General features: G+C 38.6%; 1 protein-coding gene across 3 annotated transcripts in view; it reads left to right on the top strand.

Moving 5' to 3' along the window:
- The window catches only part of ARHGEF12 (Rho guanine nucleotide exchange factor 12), a 150,039-nt gene extending 128,589 nt beyond the window's left edge, over positions 1-21,450 (top strand). For all 3 annotated transcript variants that reach the window (XM_007121708.4, XM_007121707.4, XM_007121706.4), the window contains 14 exons: positions 1,708-1,833; positions 3,453-3,567; positions 5,434-5,534; positions 7,448-7,525; positions 8,648-8,723; positions 9,251-9,418; positions 10,274-10,361; positions 10,839-10,925; positions 11,063-11,142; positions 11,438-11,671; positions 13,928-14,398; positions 15,304-15,620; positions 16,737-16,806; positions 17,375-21,450. In XM_007121708.4, coding sequence (XP_007121770.1) covers positions 1,708-1,833; positions 3,453-3,567; positions 5,434-5,534; positions 7,448-7,525; positions 8,648-8,723; positions 9,251-9,418; positions 10,274-10,361; positions 10,839-10,925; positions 11,063-11,142; positions 11,438-11,671; positions 13,928-14,398; positions 15,304-15,620; positions 16,737-16,806; positions 17,375-17,385 — 2,022 coding nt within the window. In that variant the 3' untranslated portion in view covers positions 17,386-21,450. The remainder of the gene's footprint in view (positions 1-1,707; positions 1,834-3,452; positions 3,568-5,433; positions 5,535-7,447; positions 7,526-8,647; positions 8,724-9,250; positions 9,419-10,273; positions 10,362-10,838; positions 10,926-11,062; positions 11,143-11,437; positions 11,672-13,927; positions 14,399-15,303; positions 15,621-16,736; positions 16,807-17,374) is intronic.
- Positions 21,451-23,057: the final 1,607 nt, after the last annotated feature.

Below are 23,057 nucleotides of genomic sequence, written 5' to 3'. Positions count from 1 at the left end.
CTGTGACGGTGGGACTCATTTTGTTTCTTGATCTCTGAGTTCTGTTGCCTTGGCAGCACCCTACTCAACTTGAAACAGAAAATTCGTAGTATGACATAGTGTAGCAACAATTTTCTTGTTAATTTTGGATTAAAAAGTTGTAAGTCATATGGACTTAACGATATCAATCTTGATTCCTAAGCAGTTTAATTTGCATCTCATAAAAATAATGTTTAACACCAAGCGTCAAGTGAGATTCATCATTAATAAGGTACAGAAGTACATTGGTCCTCTTACCACAGTCCTTTGGACTGCATAAATCTACTACATGGTAAAATAAAGTGGAGATACCTCTTAAAAGTGGGACCACACATTTATTTTAGAACATTCAGAAAGAATTGTATTCTTGCACAATGTGATATGCCTATAAAATGTTGAGGAAAAGCAGAATGGACTAACCAATTTGGTTAGTAGCTGCTAGGTACAAAGGGTTAATTTAGGGCAAAGCGTTGGCCAGAAATACTAAAAGCAAAAATCATAAATGGGTGTCTAGATTTACTCTATTTTTTAAAAATAGTTTTGGAGAATATTTTTCCAATATTGGTCCGTTGAGGTCACCTTATATATACTTATGCTGCTAGTAAAACCACTGTAAAACTGCTTGAGGCTAGGGCATTATTTTCTTTTGTAAACCCAGCCGCTGTTAGTAATTGCGTGGCACCTAGATTGACTAACATACCAAAAATGCTGCCAGTCTCATCTCTAAATATGTCAAGTGTTATATTTATAATAGAATAAGAATACAACATTGGAGCAACCTATTAAAATATCACTTTGTATGTGTCATAGTTGAAGAAAAAATACTCTGAATTTATCCACAAATGCCCTACAAAAGGATTTTTTACAAAATACCTTTGTTTATAAACTTTTGGAAATATGGCTTTAAATGGGAGATTTTTATGAAAAGCTTCTTTATAAACCATAAAGCAATTATTACAAATGTAAAGGTGGTTTTGAAAATCATCTATTCGACCTGTACTTATAAGAATACCTATTATGAGTGAAGCACTTGTTAGGTGTCTTATAAGAAACCTTAAAATCATGGCATATACAAACTTAAATTTACAAATGAAAAATATCAGTAAAAAGTATAATTTTTAGGAAAAGAGGGTCATAGGCTCATGAATCTTCCTCAAGAGAAATTCAAGGGATGGATCCCTACCTCTACATAGGTGAAGCAGTAGTGATTTAATTTTGTCGTGACCCAGAGAAGTTATGACCTGCCCCGGATTTCACAGTAAGAAAGTAAGCTAGAATCCCAAGGATTTTCTTCCTAGGGCAGTAAGACAGTAATTTTTGTGAAGGTGTCACATTCTAAGAAAATCAAATTTAATCCCAGTCTTTAAGCATTTTGTGTCTCATATTCCCCAAGTGTCAACATTTCTATCTGATTTAGAAGTGGAATAGACTGAAAAAGTAGTAAGTTGTGGTAGGCTACAAGCAAGAAAATATTGGACTATGGTCAGAAAAGGTCTGGATATGTCAGGGGCAGACCCTTTGTAATGGAGAATCATTGATAATCCACATAAAATGTGTAGATTTCTGTTTCTTGTCACTTGAGGATACTTATTGGAATATTGGAAGGATTGTGGCTGTCTCTCATTTTGCCTGGCCTTATATAAGCTCAGTATCCCATTCTCTATTGTGTTCTTTGCGTTCTTGGCACAGTTCAGTGGACCCGGGGAGGAAAAGTTGAAACATGCTGCTGCTACCTTTTGCAGTAACCAACCCTTTGCCCTGGAAATGATCAAGTCTCGTCAGAAAAAGGATTCTCGATTCCAGACTTTTGTGCAAGTGAGTTGAGAGAGTCATGTAAGAAAAAAGAAATGCAATTTTTTATCAATTATGGAACAAACTAGGGGAATCCTAAGACTAAATTTTTTACAAGGATTATATCTGTGTTTATGTTTTTAAAGCCATACATTTTCTCTTAAATTACTGGAGGCTATAAAGATGATACTGGAATGGTGACTAACAAAGACTATATGGCAGGATTACAGTACTTGACGTAGAAGTCCACGTTGCCATGGAGATACCCTCAGGAAATGGCCCGTGTACACTATCAAAATAATACCGTCAGAACATCAGAATGGCCTTATGTCAAGCCCAGGGAAGAGCATAACAAGCAGTCATGCTTACTAGGATATATACTGGTGTAGATCAAGGGTCAGTAAACTATAGCCCACCAGCCATATCCAGCCTCTTCCCTGTTTTTGTAAATAAAGTTTACAAAGCTGTATTTACAGTTTATATTTTATTGCTGTATAACAAATTACCACAAATGTAGCAACTTAATGCAAATGTATTATGTCACAGCTTTTATAGTTTAGGAGTACAGATATAGTTTATCTGTGTCCTTTCTTCATGCTTTCACCAGGCTGAAATCAAGGTATCACCTGCAGCTGCAGTTCTCATCTGCCTCTCTTCTAAGCTTACACTGGTTGTCAGCAGAATTCATTTCCTTGTAACTATAACCGGGAGCCCTGTCTTCTTGCTGCTGTTGACTAGGAACTGCTCTCGGCTCCTAGCGATTGCCCAAATCTCTTTGCTACGTGTCCCTTGTAGGCAGTTTACAAGATGGATGTGTCCTTTTCTTCCAGGCCAGTAGGAATGTGTCTCTCTGACAGAGCTTTCTTCTAAAGGCTCCTCTGATTAAGTCAGACTCACCTAGGACAATCTCCTTTTTGATTGACTCAGAGTTAACTGATAGTCACCTAATCACAGGAGTGATACCCCATCATATTCATAGGTTCTGTCCACATTCAAGGGCTGGGGGGATTATATGGTGTGTACACCAGAAAGTGAGAATCTTGGAGGCCATCTTAGAACTCTTCACTACACATAGCCAAGTTCATTCCTTTATGTATTGTCTGTGGCTTCTTTGTGTTAAAACAGCAGAGTGGAATAGATGTGACAGACAGATGGCGTGCAGAGCCTAAAATATTCACTGTCTGGCACTTTACTGAAAAGTTTACAGAACCCTATTACAGTTGAGCTGGTATATCGAGACTGGTGAACTATTGTGCCTACTTGGAGTGGCAGATAGCAAATTAACTGACTAGCTGTTGGTAGGAATGCCAGTCGTTGAAAAACGTAACTAGATTTTTTTAATATGTGAAGATAAAACTTTTTTCACAAGAAAGCAATTCTTAGAGTTGATTATGGATGCTCTCAGTCTTTGCCTAAATAGGTAACACAGAAGCCATTGGCTGAGTGATAAAGGCAACATTATGTGATTAAAGGAGAAAGCAGAAGTGTAGTGTGGCGGTGGTATGTCTTGGCAGGTTTTAAGTCTTGATTTAATAACCAGAACTGTGTTGCTATAGACAGTTACATGATGAATGTGTGGTATGTGTTAGGTAATCATAGTCCTAATAAGAATTACAAATTCACTTATTTGACTTTAATTTTAGGATGCTGAGAGTAATCCACTGTGTCGTCGTCTGCAGCTGAAAGATATCATTCCCACCCAAATGCAGAGGCTTACTAAGTACCCTCTTCTATTGGATAATATTGCCAAATACACAGGTATAACATTCTCACTGAAATTAAAGAGCTTAGGAACAACAACAACCAAAACACATATTCTGCTGAATAATCTCTCACAGCATCCTGGTGTCTGGACATTGAATTTCCAAATAGTACGGCAAGATGTTCTAACAAGATTCAATCCAGTCTTCTTTGAGCTGTTTGATTTAATGTACTCCGTTAATAGCTCTAGCACAGGGTTTAGCAAACTCTGGATCACGGGTTAAATCTGGCTCACCATGTATTTTTGTAAATAAAGTTTTATTGGAACATAATCATACTCACTTGTTGAAATGTTGTCTCTGACTACTGTAATACAGCAGCAGAGCTGAGTAGTTGTGACAAAGACCATTTGGCCTATAAAGTGTACAAAAAATGTTTACCAATACTTCCTCTAGCATATATCATATTTGCTTTGAAGAAGGCTTATACTGGGTTGCAGAGATGTTTTGTATCTATATATGTACTTTCATTAAGTCCAACCAATGCATATCATTCCAACTCTCCTGTTTTGAAACATGAAGTGAATCTTAGTTTCTCAGTTGAGCTTTAGGCTCTTATACTTAGTTCTCATTAATAATTCTGTGCAATCAAAAGCCTGTTTCTTATGCCTGGGAATTTGAAAATACTCATACACATTAACTTTTATACTTTCTTTATTCAGTATAGTTGGACTATTGTTTGGAGGATTATAATTTTTTTTTTTTTTTTTTTTTTTGCGGTACGCGGGCCTGTCACTGTTGTGGCCTCTCCCGTTGCTGAGCACAGGCTCCAGACGCGCAGGCTCAGCGGGCCCAGCCGCTCCGTGGCATGTGGGATCTTCCCAGACCGGGGCACGAGCCCGTGTCCCCTGCATCGGCAGGCGGGCTCTCAATCACTGCGCCACCAGGGAAGCCCGGAGGATTATAATTTTGAATATTCTGATTTTGGTATTCTTTTCCAAAATAGAACCTCAACATAATTTCAACACATTTTGGTGAAGTTTATCTTCTTTTTATGATACAAATGTTGTAAACTATTTTCTTTATTTAATATAATACCAATTCAAAGAAACATATTTTGGAGTTATTTTGAATTGTTTTATCATTCAAAATATATTGTTTAATGGGTCCACTGTCCATAATCATGTAGGCTGTGCACTTTGATAAGGGAAAAGGGGTTCCATTTATATAGCTTACAGTGTGAATGAAACCCACTCCTTTGGGTGGGCCTGATACTTGATATAAAGCATCTCTCCTTGGATTTGGTTTCTTTTTAAAGGTTAGTATTGATGCTTAAAGCACTATGATAAGAAGTCTTACCTGTCCAAAGACTACCTGAATTGAGATTCTGCTGTAGGATTTTAGCCTGGTATAAAAATATTCAAGGTCTTGGACTTCCCTGGTGGCACAGTAGTTAAGAATCCACCTGCCAGTGCAGGGGACACAGGTTCGATCCCTGGTCCGGGAAGATCCCACGTGCCACGGAGCAGCTAAGCCCGTGCGCCACAACTACTGAGCCTGCGCTCTAGAGCCTGCGAGCCACAACTACTGAGCCCACATGCCACAACTACTGAAGCCCGTGTGCCTAAGGCCTGTGCTCCGCAACAAGAGAAGCCACCGCAGTGAGAAGCCCACACACTGCAATGAAGAGTAGCCCCTGCTCGCTGCAACTAGAGAAAGCCCATGCACAGCAACAAAGACTCAACGCAGCCAAAAATAAAAAATAAATAAATAGAAATAAAAGTTAAAATAAATACATAAAATATTCAAGGTCTTACTATGCTTTTATAACTGTTGAAATAAAATGATATCTCATTTATGTACATACTTACATTCTTTTCTTATTTCCTCCATTTTACATTTTGGATTTCTTTGCCATATTTAGAGTGGCCAACAGAAAGGGAGAAGGTGAAGAAAGCTGCAGATCACTGTCGTCAGATCTTAAATTATGTAAATCAGGCTGTTAAGGAGGCAGAAAACAAGCAGGTAAGAAGGAAAAAGCAAGAAGACACAGGATGACAGTGAGAATAAGAATATTAAATTAGTTTTACCTGGAATCTGTTAAATATTAATTGAATTTGTTATTACATAATTGAAGGGTGGGACATTTGTTAACTATTCATGTAGTAGGTGGGTCCAGATCAATTTGGGATAGAACGTGAGAGTTGTATTTGGCTTTTTTGAGCATCTCTACCTGCTTGTTTGCTCATTCATTCACTCTGTTGGTGAGGCTGTAGAAAAACGGGAACTTCCAAATGTATTGTTTGGAGTGTAAAGTTATAAAAAACCCCAGAGGACAATTTGGCAATTTATACTTAAATTTAAAATGTATGCATTCACACGTCCGTTCTTTGATCCAGCAATTCTCTTCCTGGTGATTTACCCAAGAGAAATGAAGATACGTGCCCATAGACTTGTACAGGAATGTTTATAGCATAAACCAAATGTAAACATAGTCATAAACTAAAGTAATACTAGCAGTAATGGATGAGTCTCACAAACATACTGAGTGAAAGAAACCAGACACAAAAGAGTACATATATGTCATTCTATTTCTGTGAATTTCTAAGGCTAAACTAATTTATGGTGGAAAAAATCAGAAAAGTGGTTATCACTGGGGATCTGGGGACAGAGATTAGCTAGGAAGAAGTATGAGGGAGCCTTCTGAGGTGATCGATGGTCATATTTCATATCTTGATAGGAGTTTGATTACACAGCCATATGCATTGGTAAAAACTGGTGGAAAGGTATACTTAAAATGTGTACATTGCACTGTATGTAAATTTTAATTTAAAAAAAACTGTCAATAAATATTGAACTCTTGTTAATGATATGCATGCTAAAATGTTTGGAGATAGAGTGTGTTATATCTGTAACTTATTTTGAGATACATCCAAAATATAAGATGGATTGATGGATAGATAGAGGGATGAATAGATGGATAGGTATATGATAAAACAAATATAGCAACTGTTAGTTGTGGAATGTAGGTGGTGGGTATATGGCTGTTTACTATACACATTCAGACTTTTCTGTATATTTGGAAATTTTTATAATCTTGGGGGAAAATGTACCCTTTAGTCTAACAGTTGTTTCTCTAGAAATTTATTCTACTATACATGTCCATCAGTAAGGTGTAGTTAAAAAAACTATAGTTCATTCACAGAGTTGAATACCATGCAGCCACTGGAAAAATAGACTACTCTCTCTCTATGTGCTAGTGTGGAACAGTCTCCAAGATATATTGATGACTGATACACACACACACACACACACACACACACACACACACACACACACACACACACAGGGAGAGAGAGAGAAATGTGTATATGAATATATAGCATTACCTTTTGGATGAGTAATACACATATGAATGTATTATGTTACCATATATTTCTTTTTAAAAAGCTATATCTACACGCAACAGAGCCAAGCGTGCTTACATCCATATGTATTCTTTTTTCTTAGAGTTTTTCTCATAGGCTACCCAAGAAATGGATATTAGAGGTTTCTTTAGGGAAAATTGGGGCTGGGAAGGCAAGAGGACAGGGTTAGAGGGAGACTTACTGTTTATTGTGTGCCTTATATTACCTTCTGAATTTTGTACCATGTACATTATTTACATATTTAGAAAGTAAATATATGCTAGTTAGCAGCCGGAGAGTTTGAAAAGAAGATTGGAAAAGAACAGCTAACGAGGTAGGAGGAAAGTTAGGAGAGGGTAATATCACCAAAGCCAAAAGAAGGGAGTGTTTTAAGGAAGAGTGAGTTGTCGGTTGTGTCTGATGTTGCAGAGAGTTCAGCAGAATGCAGGTACAGTGTCCATTTGATTTAGGAACAGGGAGGTCATTGATATCCAAAGCAGTAACCTTAGCTGTGTCCTGTCTCATTTTCAGCGCTTAGAAGATTATCAGCGTCGCCTTGATACCTCCAATCTGAAGTTGTCAGAGTACCCAAATGTTGAAGAGCTCAGGGTAAGGGATGGTCTAATCATAATTAAAAAAATAAAATTTGCTAAAGACTTGGCAGGTGATTAACATCTCAGTGGGAACATACATCACCTGAAGGAGTTCTTGCATCATAGATTGTCTGTATTTATTGTTCTATTCTTCCTTTTAAATGTCTTGGTCTGTGTAAGGATTGCTTTAGTCTTTCAGTAGGGGAATATTTTATGTGAAACTAACTTTTTGTGACAAGGATTTGTAGGAGACTAAGGAACATTACTTATTATTAAAATTAATTTTATTGTGTTCTGTAGTTTGAATAAGAGTAAGGCTGTTTACTGTGGGAACTTTCCAGATTTTTGAGTAAAGGAAGATAATTATTTTTCTATGAAGCTCTTCAAAAGCATAAAAGTTGAAACCATTACAGGAATGACAGTAAAATATTTATTAATTGCCCCTTCTAGTACATGGAGCTTTTTGTATTGAGTAACTTAGGATTTTAAGTCTTTCTTATACTGTTTCATTGGTTGTTCTGGCACATTTATTTGGTGGCTGTTAAAATAGACTTTTATTTATTTATTTTAAGAGCTTATCAAAAAGCATGCTAATATGCTGAGCCCCTTAACTTCCAGAGAATAAGATTTTTCTAGAGCTACTTATGCTAAAAGATGATTCTCTTATTAAGTTATTAATATTTAGAGCAAGCCTCAGGACTACCTGGACTTCTGTGAAATGCTCTTCCTTCGAACTTTTTTTGGAATGAGAGCCTAGATCAGAGGCTTCTTATAGATAAGCTATACATCATCCTCATCTAGTTAGTTATTCATAGAAAAAATAAGGAAGGGGTTGAGAATCTAGTGGCTGAATATTTGCAGCTTCATTTTCATTAGCTATTAACATCTGTTTAGAGTGAAATTTGGAAGACAGTGCTCCTGAATGTTTTTCTACAAGATGCTTTTTCCTTTCTAGAAAATTTTATGCAGCTTACTTTAACCTGATTTTTATTCCATTTTCAGTAGTTGACAGATACCAATAATAGTGAATGTAAATGGTATCTTTTATAGTAAGAATTTCTGGAAAGGAGACTAAATGGAATATCATCTCACTAAGTGCTTGGAAATAATTTGTGTTTAATTCTCTTTATTTTGGCAGAATTTGGATTTAACAAAAAGGAAGATGATTCATGAAGGGCCATTGGTTTGGAAGGTGAATAGAGATAAAACTATTGGTAGGTATACTGTCTGTTGGTTTGGGGGAGAGTGGAAAAAGGAAAAGAATAGGAAGTTTTCCTTATGCCAAAGAGAAGAGATAGCCGTTCACATTTTTCAGTGACAGCAGTTAGCAATGGTACTTTGTGTTATTACTCATTTACAGAAGATCTGCTTATGTTATTTTGTTATATGTGAAGCATGTTAAATACTCATTTAGGGATGAAGCAGAAAATTTTGTCATGATTCAGTCCTGTCTCCATCCTTGTATTCTAATGAGTCTCAGCTTCCTTTAAACCACTGTATCTCAAACTATCTGTGGTGAAGAACCAGTGTTTTTTATCTCTGTCAGTCACAAACTGACACTTTGGTGTAATACATTAAAAATGAATTATTAAAAAATGAAATTAAAAAATACAATAGCAAGTACATTTTTAAAATTTACTAGATTTAACAGAAATCAGTTTTTGATGTCAAATTATTATAAAGTTTATAAAACACATCTCAATTTCTGTACTAATCACCTCTCCTACATTTTTATTTCTAGATCTATACACTTTGCTGCTGGAAGATATTCTTGTATTGTTACAAAAGCAGGACGATAGACTGGTGTTAAGGTGTCATAGTAAGATTCTGGCATCTACAGGTGATAGCAAACACACATTTAGCCCTGTCATCAAGTTGAATACAGTGTTGGTTCGACAAGTGGCAACAGGCAAGTATGTCTGCTGAATGACACTAACCTCCAGGTTCATCGTAATGTTGCATAAGATACTCGGTGTCATTGAAGTAGCACAACTGGCGTAGAGTTTTGTTCCTTTTATATTCTTATACAGATTAAATGAAATTTATTTACTGCTTAGAACGTGAATACCCCAAAATTATTCAGGATGCTTAGATTCTCTGAATAATTTTCTTCATTTGAAAATTTTCTGCATATTACTTTTATCTTTATGTCATGTTCAAATCATTGATGACACTAGTGAAGACAATGAATTGGAGGTAATCCCATTGAAAAGGCTTTCGTTTTTTGATATGGTGGGGAAAAGGCAAAAACTAAAGAAGTAGGTGTGGTTTAGGTTTCTAAAAATCAGTTTCAGTTAGGAAGTTACATATTAACTGTACTAATAACGAGATCCCTTTTAAAACTTGTTAGTTCCATAGTGGTAAGATAAGTTTATGACCTCTTTTCTCCAACACCCACTGAATGTTACTGACTAACCATTTAGCAAAAGGGCAATTCAGAATAAATGCAAAAAGAGCAATAGTGTTTATAGTTCAGTAATTTAGATACACTGACACTTTCTTGTTTTTAATAAGTTACTGTGAAATTAGTGCTTACTCTTATAATCTTTGTTTTATTAAAGTATATATAGTATAACATACAATAATTTTGCACAAATTTTAAGTTATAGTTTGATGAGTTTTACAAAGTGAATGTGTGTTTACAAAGTGATCAGGTGTAACCTTTACCTAGATGAAGATGCAGAATAATACCAGGACCCTAGAAACATCTTTCCCAGCCTCTGTGGGTCATATTGTTAGGGTAATTTTTGTCTTGTTTTCCCAGATAACAAAGCTTTATTCGTCATCTCCATGTCTGACAATGGAGCCCAAATTTATGAACTGGTGGCACAGACAGTTTCTGAAAAGACTGTGTATGTACTGGATATAGCTACCTTGCTCTAATATGTTTTATTATCCTGAATATAATATTCCACAATTTAACTGCCTTTGTAAAAGGACTTTTAAAACCAAAAACTATGTTGAAACAAGTACTTTCTCTATATTCTTTGAGAGGTGTTCTTCTAAGAATTTGTTCCTTTTTAGATGGCTCTCTCTTATTTTGGTTCTATTCTATTGAAAGTATCTTTTCTAAAGAAAAAATTCTCAGAAGCGTCAAGTGAAGTTTTTTCATGGGTAGTGTATCCATAATGTTGTTAGGTTTTATAATCTCTACTTAATAGTATGTCACCAAAATAAAGATATTCTCTGGCAGAAATAGTGTTTTTTGACTGTTGGTTTGGTTTGGTTTCTGGTATGGTTTGTTAGTCTTTATTTTTGCTTTCTGAGTGTACTTAAAGTGTGTTTCTTTTTCCTTTCCCTCCTGTGTTTTGTATTCAAACTTCCTGCAGCTGGCAGGACCTAATCTGTCGGATGGCTGCATCAGTGAAGGAGCAGTCCACAAAGCCAATTCCACTGCCACAGTCACCACCTTGCGAGTGAGTGTGCCTTTGCTTCCGAGTAGGAACGACTTAGTGGTTTTGGTCAGAGAAAGAATGGATAATTCTTAACATTTTGTTGCACTGATGTTTAGGCACCTCATGACGCTGAAAGATGTTTTTTTTCCCTTCCATAGAGGAGACAATGATGAAGAAGAACCTCCAAAATTAAAAGTGGAACATCATGGCATTTCAGTCACTGGTCTGCAGAGTCCAGGTAAACTGATCTGTTAAGTTAACCTGGAAGAATGGAGTATACATATTACTCAATAAAATGTGAAGAAACGTTAACTCTTTTGGTTTATGCAGGGTCTGGCATCAGCTATTCACTTTAACAAACTTTGCTTGTGCGCCTTCTGTGTACCGTTACCACACCACACTAAGTGCCATGTATTTTACTTAGCAGACAATCTCTGTAGCTCATGTGGTTATTTTTTTCCAAATATTTCCTGAATGCTTCACGTTAAAAGTTTTGTTAAGATACGTTCTACTTTTTCTGTTCCATTGAACAGACAGAGATTTGGGATTAGAGTCTCCTTTAATGTCGTCAAAACCTCAATCTCATTCACTGGATACCTCTGGGAAATCGGAGGTGGATGATCTCTTTGTGGCTGAGCGACAGTTTGCAAAGGAGCAGCATGCAGATGGAACTCTAAAGGAAGTTGGAGTCAATTATCAAATCACAATCCCAGATCCACACTTGCCTGTCTCAGAAGAACGGTGGGCGTTGGATGCACTAAGGAATTGTAAGTTTTATTCATAAGTTAATACAGATACTTACTAAGCACCAGAGTTTTATAATGTACCATGAATTTTCCCTTCAGGAATTTTACAGTCTAGTGGGAAGATGAGAGAAAACTTTCCCTCACCTTCTTAAGTAAAAAAACATTATAGGGGCTTCCCTGGTGGCGCAGTGGTTGAGAGTCCGCCTGCTGATGCAGGGGACACGGGTTCGTGCCCCGGTCTGGGAAGATCCCACATGCCGCGGAGCGGCTGGGCCCGTGAGCCGTGGCCGCTGAGCCTGCACGTCCGGAGCCTTTGCTCCGCAACGGGAGACGCCACAACAGTGAGAGGCCTGCATACCACAAAAAAAACAAAAAACAAAAAACTATGAGGGTGTTCAGAGAGCAGTGGGTAGGGCAGCTGCCCTGGGGCAGACCACACAAGCTAAAGGAGTCATGGGCAACAAGGTTAGAAAGGTGGAGGACGCGTTGTTGAGCCCAGCTGTTGTGGACCTTGAAGAGCAGGTTGAGTCCTCCGGACTTGAAGGGTGGCAGGCTGCATGCAGGGTTTTGAGGAGTTATTCAGGCTACAGATATTCTTCTGTTTTCTTGTGGAGATTGTAGTATTCTTCACCACGACCCATCCTTCTCTCTCACACACACACGCACAGACACGCACACACACATGCACACGCATGCACACGCGCACATGCGCACACACACGAATGGGTGGTTCTTGCCACTTGGTTAGGCCACCCACTCCCTCTCCAGCCTGGTTGAGAACCACTGCTACAAGTGGGAGTGGATCACACGTCTCAGGTGTATTGGAAGTGGGAAAAAGGCTGAGAATGATTGCTTTAGCTGCAGAGAAAGAACCATTTGAAGTTGCTAAGCTAGGGTGTATGACTAATGGAAAAAGATTACTCCGGCTGAGAGCTGCAAAAGGATTTGAATGGAAATAGAGTTGGAGTGGAGTGGTCTGGGCTTGAGGCTAAAAGGGTTTGGGCTAGAATGGTGTTAGAAGAATAAAAATAAAGTGAGAAACCAACAAATACTTAAAACAATTGACTTCTTTGGCTGTGAGGGCAAAGGTAAGGGACTATTTAGAGATAATTTCAGTATTTTTGTCAGAAATAAAAATTAGAAAATACCACCACTGCTACACTTTCTTTTTTCCTTCTTTTCTTTGCCATAGATTATGGGCTTAATTTTAAAACATGTTGAGATTATGTTAATGAGTGGCAAGCCATTTAAGAGGAAGGATGAACAGGAAGTTGAGAGATTTAAGACTGGAACTTTGGAGGAGGTCAGGGAGAGAGATGGATCTGAGTGTCAAAGCCATAAGTATTCATAGTGTCTCTCAGGAAGTGACTGCAGAGCAAAAAGAAGGAGGGTCAAAGACCCAAACCTATGTGGAAACTTTATTTAAAGAGACAAAAGATAGAAATTAAGGCCGAGTTGAAAGTAGGGAATTGGTCAAGTTCTTTAAAACCTAATTTATTCTAGACTCATAGAGTTAACAGTGGTAATGATTTCTGATGGTTCCACTAACATAGTCCCAGTGACCCTCTCATTGTGTGTGACCTCACAGCATGCACTTGCCCATTTAAAATTAAATCCATTCTATATTCAGCAACCGAAGGAAGCTGTGGTACTAGTGAGGTCATTTTTAAAAACTAATAAATGTTTCCTTATCCTTTGAAATTATGCATGCTACCAAACATTGAAATTAAATTTACAGGGCAGTTTTATTTTCTTCTTCACCATTTAAGGAGGTTCTTTGGGTTATTATAGATGATAAAATAAATGTTCTCTGTGTCTAATAAAATTAGAAAAAAATAATGCCTGTGTAGGTAGTGTCTGCTTCTGGAAAAAGCAGAACTTTCAGGTTCTTTTGTCTAGATTAACACGGCTTTTCAACATCCTTTTAAGAAGTACCTTTGGGGTATTATTCCAGTTATATGGTAGAAAATGTGGAGGTAGGCATATAGGAGAATAATAGGAGAATCCCCACTGAGAATTCTTAAATTTTTTTAAAGTCAAGTTTAATGTTAAATTTTCTCTAGATGGTGTTTTATTTCATTTCTCAAAACAAAAAATGACTGTATGAAATTAATATTTTTGCCTGTATGTTACTAAAAAGGTACTTACTTTAAGAGAGAATTGATAATTCCTCTAATTTAATTCTGTCAGTTTGAGGTTACAGTTGTGAAGATATAGTTATAGTTGTGAATATAGTTGTGAATGCGTGTGTTTTTCCCCCCTTCCTAAATCTTTTAGTGGGTTTGTTGAAGCAGTTGCTGGTACAACAGCTGGGTTTGACCGAGAAGAGCACTCAGGAAGACTGGCCACATTTCCCAAGATGCAGGACAGCCTCTCTGGGGCTGCAGGCAGACAGTGGAACCCAGAACCCTGAAAATATTAAGGCCTATCATCCTTGTGAAGGACAGATGCCCTTTAGAACTGGAACTGGTGACATTTCAACTTGTTACAGTCCACGGACTTCAACTGAATCTTCTGCTCCACGGGATTCAGTGGTACTGGCATTCCAAGATAGCCAGGCAAGTAACATTTTAGTAATGGACCACATGATTATGACCCCAGAGATGCCTCCCGCAGAGCCAGAAGGGGGTCTTGATGAGAGTGGAGAGCACTTTTTTGATGCCCGTGAAGCACATAGTGATGATAATCCATCAGAAGGTGATGGAGCAGTTAAAAAGGAAGAGAAGGATGTTAATTTGCGCATCTCAGGCAAGTTCCTTTCACATTTAAACTTTGATTTCAATCACTGTTATTTGTCCTATGTGCTGAAATGGATGTCGCTCGGGTATCCAAGCATTCTCTCATGGGTGTGTGTGTGTGTGTGTGTGTGTGTGTGTGTGTGTGTGTGTGTGTGTGTGTGTAGTATCTGTTCTTTCATGCAATAAATAAATACTGAATCTACTCTGTGCCACACCCTATCCTAGGTGCTGTGAGATATAGCATGGAATAAAACACAGAAAAATCCACCGTTGTCATGATGCTTAAGCACTACTTGGGGAGAGAGCAACTAACTGTAAATGAGTTAACAAATAAATAGATGTCAGATAGTAAGAATTAGGAGGAAAAACAGTCAGTCAGACTGAGGGGCAGAGGGTAATGGGGGCAGACAAGGTGATCAGGGAAGAAGGCCTCTCAGGAGGTAGCATGTGAGCAGAGACCCAAGGGAAGTGAAGGAAGAAGCCATGTGGGTACCTGGAAGTAGAGTGTTCCAGCAGAGAAGAATAGCGCACAGGCTGTGAGTTAAGAGCAGGCATTCTGTGGTTAAAGAGTTCACGGTGAGGGAGACAGTGGTGGGAGATGAAACAAGGCAGGTGTTTGGCAGGGAGGGTGGTGGCAAGATCATGTAGGCACTCGGTAGTTTTCAGCTTTTCACTTTTAAAATGCTAACGAATATGAAGTTATTCAGAAATTACCAGGAAAGTGTGCTAAGTTTACCTTTAACCTGACGTAAGAAAATTCTGAGGTACTTAAAACTTAACCTGGGAATTTGGGAATTAATGGCCTTTCCCTTTCTTTAATAGCTTTTAAAGTTGTCAGCAAATCACCCCACGTCTATTTTCTGATGTAATGATGGCAGCACTGATCTCATCAAACTGTTCTGTCTCTATCGATAGGAACCTGTTTGATCCTTGATGGCTATGAAACAGTGCAGGAGAGCTCCACGGATGAGGAGGTTGCTTCCTCGCTTCCCCCGCAGCCTGCAACAGGCATCCCCTCTATGGACTCTACCCCCCGGCAGCAGCGTTCTCCCCAGAATGCTCATTTTGATGGGGCAGTTTCACCTTTCACCCCAGAATTCCTGGTCCAGCAGCGCTGGGGAGCTATGGAGGATTCCTGTTTTGAGATCCGGAGTCCCTCCTCTTGTGCAGATTCACAAAGCCAGATCATGGAGTACATTCGTAAGATAGAGGCTGACCTTGAACACTTAAAGGTACCTCAGACTTCAACATCCTTAGGACTCGGATATAAAAAACACATTTAACAGAGAGGTAGCATAGAATGATTAACAAGCTGTTGTCAGTAACCTTGCTCAGGGTCTAGATTTGTATGTTTTCTTTGACGATTGTCTGTGAATAGACCTGGATGAAAAACTGAGATCAGCATTTTTTAATCTGATCACAAGAACAGAAAAAATTGTAGCTCTGTAAACTGTGTGTTTGTATGGGTTTCTAAGTTTAAGAACCTAAATAAATTGGGGTGATTGGCTGGCCTCCATGAGAAGATGTGGGCAGTAAGCTGAGATAGGTGGGGTTTGTGTAGTTAGGAATCTAGGCTGGGAAATGCTTTAACTTACCATAACCTATTAATTATCTGTGAATTGTTAGGTGATGTTGGTAGTTTCCCAGGTGCTGTGACAGATAGAAATTGTCTCCAGTGGCTCCTGTAATTAAAGGCCTGCCTATGAGTAGGAGTTTTGTAAATTGGTAATTGAAGATGTCACTGCATAAGCCACCACTGCAAAACTGACCTGTGTGGTCATTTCTGACAACAGGACTTTATAAGTTTGCCATCAGTAGGCACAGCTGCTAGAGCCCAAATGTTTGTCATGACATCATTTAGTAGAGGTTTCAGGGACCGGAGTTTAAAGTGTCCTTAGCCTCTTAGCTAACGACTGGTCTCCCTTAGTTTTTCTTTTAACTTCATGTGGTAGGTTTTCCCTTCTTCATATGATTATATGTAGGGTCATCCTGTGGCTGATAAGATTCTAAGAGGCCACTGAGGGCACGTTGGCTCTAGTTTAGTTCATGCCGCATGTGGGACCATTTTCAGGGTGACTCCGGGCGGGGGGTGGCAGTGGGATAACCACCGCTGCCGGTTGCCCCTCCTCTACTTTCTTCTGTATGGGAACATTTTCAGTTATTCACTCAAGAGAGAAGCAGGTAAAAGGAATGAAATTTACTTTTTTCACCTACTAACAAAATTTTTAATGATGTTAATGTTGAAATTTGGAAGCATGTCCCTATAATATAAGAAAGCCTTCTTTCCTATTTTCAAAATAAATTTTTCATGATGTTCAAATGAAAAACCTATGGGTTTTATTTTACAGAAGGTGGAGGAAAGTTACACCATTCTTTGCCAAAGGCTGGCTGGATCAGCCCTCACAGACAAGCACTCAGGTATGTGAAAACTGTGGATTTCAGACTCCAGAATCATCCTGCCTGAACAGTGCATTGAATGACATGATTTATTATTCTTTAAAGTGGAAACCTTCTGAGATTCCATTTCTTCTCTGTGTTAGAAAAACTGCTTGTCTCCAAACATCATATATCAAGCAGAGGCCGCTGTCTGCTGACTCAGCTCTTGTTTTCTAAGAGAAGCTGCAGTTGTCAGTCCCCACGCCACCCTCCTTCTATCTTTCTTCACCTTTGCAAAAGCAGAAGGCAGAGCTGTGGTGGGCCCAGGAAACTGAGGCTCCCCAGTGGTGGAGGCAGGTCCTCCTCAGGTCTTGCTGTGCTTTTGTTTCTCCCCTGACGGCGAAAGCAGTGTCCCCCTGTGACTACAGATGGATTTGCGTTCAGTGCAGCAATTTGTACTCATTTGCTTTCATGCTTTTGGATGAGGCTAATCTGATCCAGAAACAAAGATGTTAACAGTGTCCACAGATTTCAAATATATTCTCTAAGTGTTCATTTTAATTCGTTCTTTCTTCCTAATTTGATCTCCACATCTCCTTGTTCTTCGCAGATAAAAGTTAGAGCCGCGTGTCCTGGAGGTGACTGCAGGTTGTTGGATTTGAGCATCGGCCTTGTATCACCACGTCCTGGCTCCAGTGTGGACACAGAGAGAGTGTGTGACAGAGGATCTGCCTGCGAACACCCTGGGGTAGCCACGCCCCCGGGGCCCAGAGCGGGACTGGTTCTTCACAGCCTGGCAGCTGCACTAGTCTGTCAGTGAGGGGATGTCGTTCTCTCACTCTGCTCTCCTCACTATCAGAAATTCATTTTGATTCAGAACAAAAACCAAATGTATAGAGCTTTGGGTGTAGAATATGAAATTTTACTTAGACTTAAGAAAAAGAGAAAATCAGATGTATTTATTTGACTTCATTCCGTATTTGAAAGCACATTTTAATTTTTATTTTGCCATGTTTTGTTTTAATTGAGTAGTGAGAGTTTTAGCCCTTTGTATTTAGTACACCCAAGCATCGATTGCTCCCGAAGCAAAGAGTTCAGTATGGGGTATTAGGAGGTGGGGTAGAGAGGTGAAGAGGAGGAGGGGCTAAGCAGGGGAGGGAGGAGCATGTGGCCTCCACCAAACTGTATCCCATGCCCTCTGCTGTCCAGTAGGCTGCTTGTCTGAGGATCACCTCAAAGCATAGTCTGCTGGGACTCCTAAGTGCAGAGGACTTGAGCTCTGTGCTCCCAGGTCGGGCTTCCTCCCACCCGAGGCAAGCACCTCTTCTCTGTAGCTGGGATCCACTCCCAATGAACAGGAATCCTCAATGTACTAAAGAGCAGGCACTTGAAAATGGGTGTATTTTCTTCTATTGTCTCTTTTTCTGTTGAGGGTTGGGATTTGGGAGGGAGAGGAAAGCAAATTTTATTTTCTTGACTATAAGTTTGTTATTCTTGGTATTGTTTCATTTTTATAATTATACATTAGACTTTGGCACTTGTGTAAAATTATCCCTGCGGATTGAGCAGGAAGTAAAAACAAGCAAACGGCGATGCTTCAGGTGGTGGCAGGGATGGGGGTCGCTGAAGGAAGGGTGGGGTGGGAGCGGGTGAGAATCTGGGAAGGTTGTGTAACTGAATCACTACTGAGTTGAACAATGGCTTTCATTAGCCACGGGTACTGCTGATTATAAGGCCAGTAACATTTTAGTACCTGGAGGTTTGACTCTAATTTTTGCACTGATGGTGCCAAAGGGCTCTTTGAGTTAAAAAGAGAGCCAAGAGTGGAGCGGAGAAAGCTGTGGTGGAGAAGGCAGAGCTGCTCCAACCAGCTCCAGAAGCACTTCCTCTGACTTCACTGCTGGAGCTTTTTCCACACTGGTGCATGACTGACCTTAAAAATTGCAGACCAGAACATACACTGGATACTGCAGGCAAGGCATTGGTAACTGCCTGCTCTAGAATGAATAGTAGTACTGGCAGCACCCTCCAGAGGATAAATATTTCGGAACTGTAACTTGAGAACTCCTTCAGTTCTATTGGCTTTCTGTGGTTTTCTTTGTGCATCAGGTATGTATGTTTTGGAGTATTTTTGCCAACTAAAACTAAATCATTTGTCAAATATGAAAATTCTGTTAGTATGCAAGGAGTTCATCCACTGCTCATATCTTTCAGCAGTGCCCTCTGAACTCTGTGGGTAGTTAGGATGTAATTTTACTCTTCCCTGCCATCCCCCCACCCTCTGCCCCAATATATATATATATATATCATCTATATATATTATATATAGATGATATATCTATATATAAAATTTTCCCCTCATCACAAGTGGTAAGGATTCCCAACTACTTTTATAAACACCACTACAACTTAACAAGCTCATCTATGTCCAGATTCCTGTTTCTGTTTTTCCAAAACTGATCTATGTTTTTTAAGTAGACCAACTTGCATTGTTGGACCTCATCTATAAATTAGAATTTTATTTTGAGTTGTAGCCCAAGTATAAATTAAATCAAAATGGGATTAAAATTTTTAGAAGCAGAGGCTAATATATAAGTAAAGCTTGGGACTTGAACTTTCTGTATCTCTTAAGAGAAGCAAGTAAAAACCAAATGGTTACATTGTGCTGCTGGAAATAATGTAGTCACTCCCAACTAAAAGAATTACACCTGTAGTTACTTGACACTAATACCATCTGTGGACAGTTAATCAGAAGAAAGGTAAATACAAATAGAACTTTCATCTTAACTTCAGACGCTACAGGGTAATTGCATAATTCTCTAGCACTCATTCCTTTAAGAAGCTTTGTAGGTTACCAGAGTTTTGGTTTCTCTTCTAGCTCAGCCAGTCCCTTGTCCTTAGCAACTATTTGCTTTTCTTTTTCCTGAAGTTTAACCTCTCATTGGAACAAAAACAGGGCTAACTGGAAAAATATTTTGACCATAGCTCTAGTACTTCCAAATAAATTCATATCCAGATTGTCAAACAAAGCCCCCAAATGAAGTCTAATTCTGAAAAGATTCCACAATTTTGAGTGTTCTTTTTATTTTACCAACCTAACTTCTTTCCTTCTTCTCATGCTGGCCTCCCACACCCTCTGTTTTCTTTTGGCCATTATAATCACATCCATTCAACTTTGATACTCTACCTGCCTTTCAGAATAATGGAATTAGATATTCACCCTGTCTTTGAGTGAGGCTGGTTACCATCAAAGCCATTTTCTGAAAGTTACATGACTAGAAGTTGGAATCTACTTCCATACGGAAAGATCCAAGGGTGGTAGACAAAGCAACCTTCCCGGAGCAGGAGAGCTGGATGGGTTTTAGCTATTGTAGTGACCTGCCGTGACCCTGTGCTCTCTCATGTGGCCGTAATGGCTCCTTTGCTATTAAGTGGCAAATTAAGTTTGGAGTGTCTCCTTCCTTTTCAGAGAACAGAATTAATCAGGGCAAATCAACAAACCCCCAGAATGCTGTAATTTAAAATCATGGTCACTGCCCTAGAAACGATATATTTGGCATACTTTAAAATCAGCTAACTTGGACTGCTTGAGTTGTCTTGGCTATTAGGACCTAAACGGTTACTATTATATTATGCTGCACAGAAGGTATATTTTATAAGCTTTTTGGCTTTCTTTTCCCTAAAACAACTCTAACAGCTGTTAGAAAGGATGAGTCCCTCTAAAGTGTTTTTGTTAATGTGTTTATGGAAGCGGGTGGGGAGCTAGTGTGATAGTAGAGGAGAAGAGCCCATTTTTTCCTTATTTTCAAAGCTAAAGAAAATAATTATGCTTCCTGTGAGTTGTCATTTACTCGCATACTTTTTTTTTCTTTTTGATATTGTTAAATTTGGTGTATTATGTGGAGCTTCTATATTTCAAACTGGAAGCTGTCTTCTTTGAAGGTGGTATATGATGTTATTTTGAGCTACTAGAGCTTTGGTCGATATTTCCTTCCCTATGTGTCACGGGGGGCACCGTTCAGAGCTGTGTACAGAAGACCTCAGACAGAAAATTAGTAGGACTTTCCAGTCAGCTTTCTGCTGGCTAGCTTTTTTGCCCCCAGTAAGACAATTTTTGTTTTGTAAATCATGTTTTTGCTGACTTTTCCGCCCCTTTTCAAAGTGATCGGAAAAATTGTTTTTTCCTCAAGAAAAGAGTTCCTTTGCCTCATTCTTCCCCACTGGTACTGATGGTTTTGAAAATAAATTGGTAGGAAAAAATTGTACCTCCTAGAAGGAAGCCCTGTCCACCATTTCCAGGTGCCAATGGCTAAGCAGACGTACTGCAAACATAACTGTAATGCACACTGTGGGCTATTCTTAGTCAGCCTCTTCCTGCTAGAACATTTTATTTTCCTTGTTCACCATACAATCATGTACTCTTTAACAGAAATTACTTTTAAAGAAATCTGGAACTATCTTAAAAAAAACTTTATTAATAATCATGTATTTTTACTGATCACATTTTGAAATGCCTAAAAGACTTTATTGTTCTAATTATCCAGATGTACCTTTGTAAAATAGCTCTTTTATGAATTAGCTAATAAGGCTGTATGTTTCTGGAGCAAAATATTGGTCATCTAAAAACTCTGTTTTCTGGGGTCTGGGAAAATAGAAAATGAGAATTCAAATATTAAATATGCTTAAAGGAACCAAGTATGTGACTTTTTATTTATATTCCTCTTGATTTGTCTTATACAAGTTATATTAGAAAAGTTTTGGCACCAAGGAGGCCTTAAGTGATCTTACTGGCAGTGACTGTCAGATATCTTGCTGCTTGTCAGAGCATCTTTACTAGTGAGACCAGCGAGTTGATCTCCGTAATATATAAACTTCCATGAGGACACTCACAGCTGGAATTGCCCCAGCGTCGGGGGCAGCTTTGTTGTTGTTTTTCTAACAGCTTTATTGGGATATAATTCACATAACATACAATTTACTCATTTAAAATGTACAATTCAATGATTTTTTTAATATATTACACTATTTTTTAAATGGTGGTAAAATATATATAACAAAATTTTTAAGTGTACTTTCGTGGGATAAATGGGGCAGCTTTTATGGCTCACTTAAAGATAACTTTGGTTTAATGCTACACTAAATGAAATAAGACATCTTTATTACCATTCTTATGCTCAATGTTGGACTTCCTAGACTACCAACATTTCTGTGCTTTTATGGATCCCATTTCAACTTTCCCATTTCAAAACCTTGAGTTTGGGGCTCTTTTGTATGTTGGTTTTGACATAGAAGTGTAATTTGATTTATTCTTGGGATAATAGTTTAGTTTCCAGTCATTCAGCAGTGCTTTTGGCTGATAGAGCTAATAAGCATAATAAAAAATGCTTAGGGGGAGTTCCCAGGTGGCCTAGTGGTTAGGATTCTGGGCTTTCACTGGGGTGGCCTGGAGTCAGTCCCTGGTCAGGGATCTGAGGTCCCGCAAGCCCCATGGTGCGGCCAAAAAATAAATTAATAAAAATGCTTAGGATTTTGTAGATCTTTTAAACCTTAAAAAAAATTAAGTCAAATGTACTTTGCAGAAATTAACCTGTCTGTACTCTTAGCTCTGTGTATAAACATAACTGATAGAAGAAATAAATACCCATACTATTCCCACTTGCTCCTAGACAGCCACCTTCTTACAGGAATGGAGTAGGTCAAACCCTGTCTTTGCATGTGAGCAATTACTTCCACTTTTTGCCATCCTCTTTAAGCCAAATGACTGGTTCACCAAAGTTTTAATACCGACTTGAAAGATAAGAGGATCTATACTGATGAAAAATTTGCTTTTCAATTGAACTTGATATCTTCGTATTATGACAAATGTCATAAAACATTACAGATAAATAGCTAGATGTAGGTGTTTTCCTTTTCTGTAACGTGAAGTATAATTCTTGTGACTGATGGAAAACACGTCAAGGGAATATTTTCTTTTGCCCCCTGTTATTACTAGCGAGACATCATCATTCCCTGAGCATCAGCTGAGGCCTTGTTTTGAAATCATTTAAGGTAGGCAGAGCTCTCTATTCTAGTCTTTTCCCTTCATTTGATTAGGGTGCTGTTGAACCAGTAAGTTAAGGCTTCCTTTACAGCATTTGATTTCAGAGGATCTCTTTCTTTGTAGGTGTGACCACAGGGTTGGGGCTGCCTGAACACGTTCTGATCAGTAACAGTAATTACGGTACATCTTGGAGATCTTTTAAAACATTTTGGAGACATGTTTATGCAGAGAAATTTTTTCTACTATCTTATTA

This window comes from Physeter macrocephalus, chromosome 16 (assembly GCF_002837175.3).
Source record: "Physeter macrocephalus isolate SW-GA chromosome 16, ASM283717v5, whole genome shotgun sequence".
Taxonomy (NCBI): domain Eukaryota; kingdom Metazoa; phylum Chordata; class Mammalia; order Artiodactyla; family Physeteridae; genus Physeter; species Physeter macrocephalus.
This window is presented reverse-complemented; position numbering and strand designations above follow the sequence as displayed.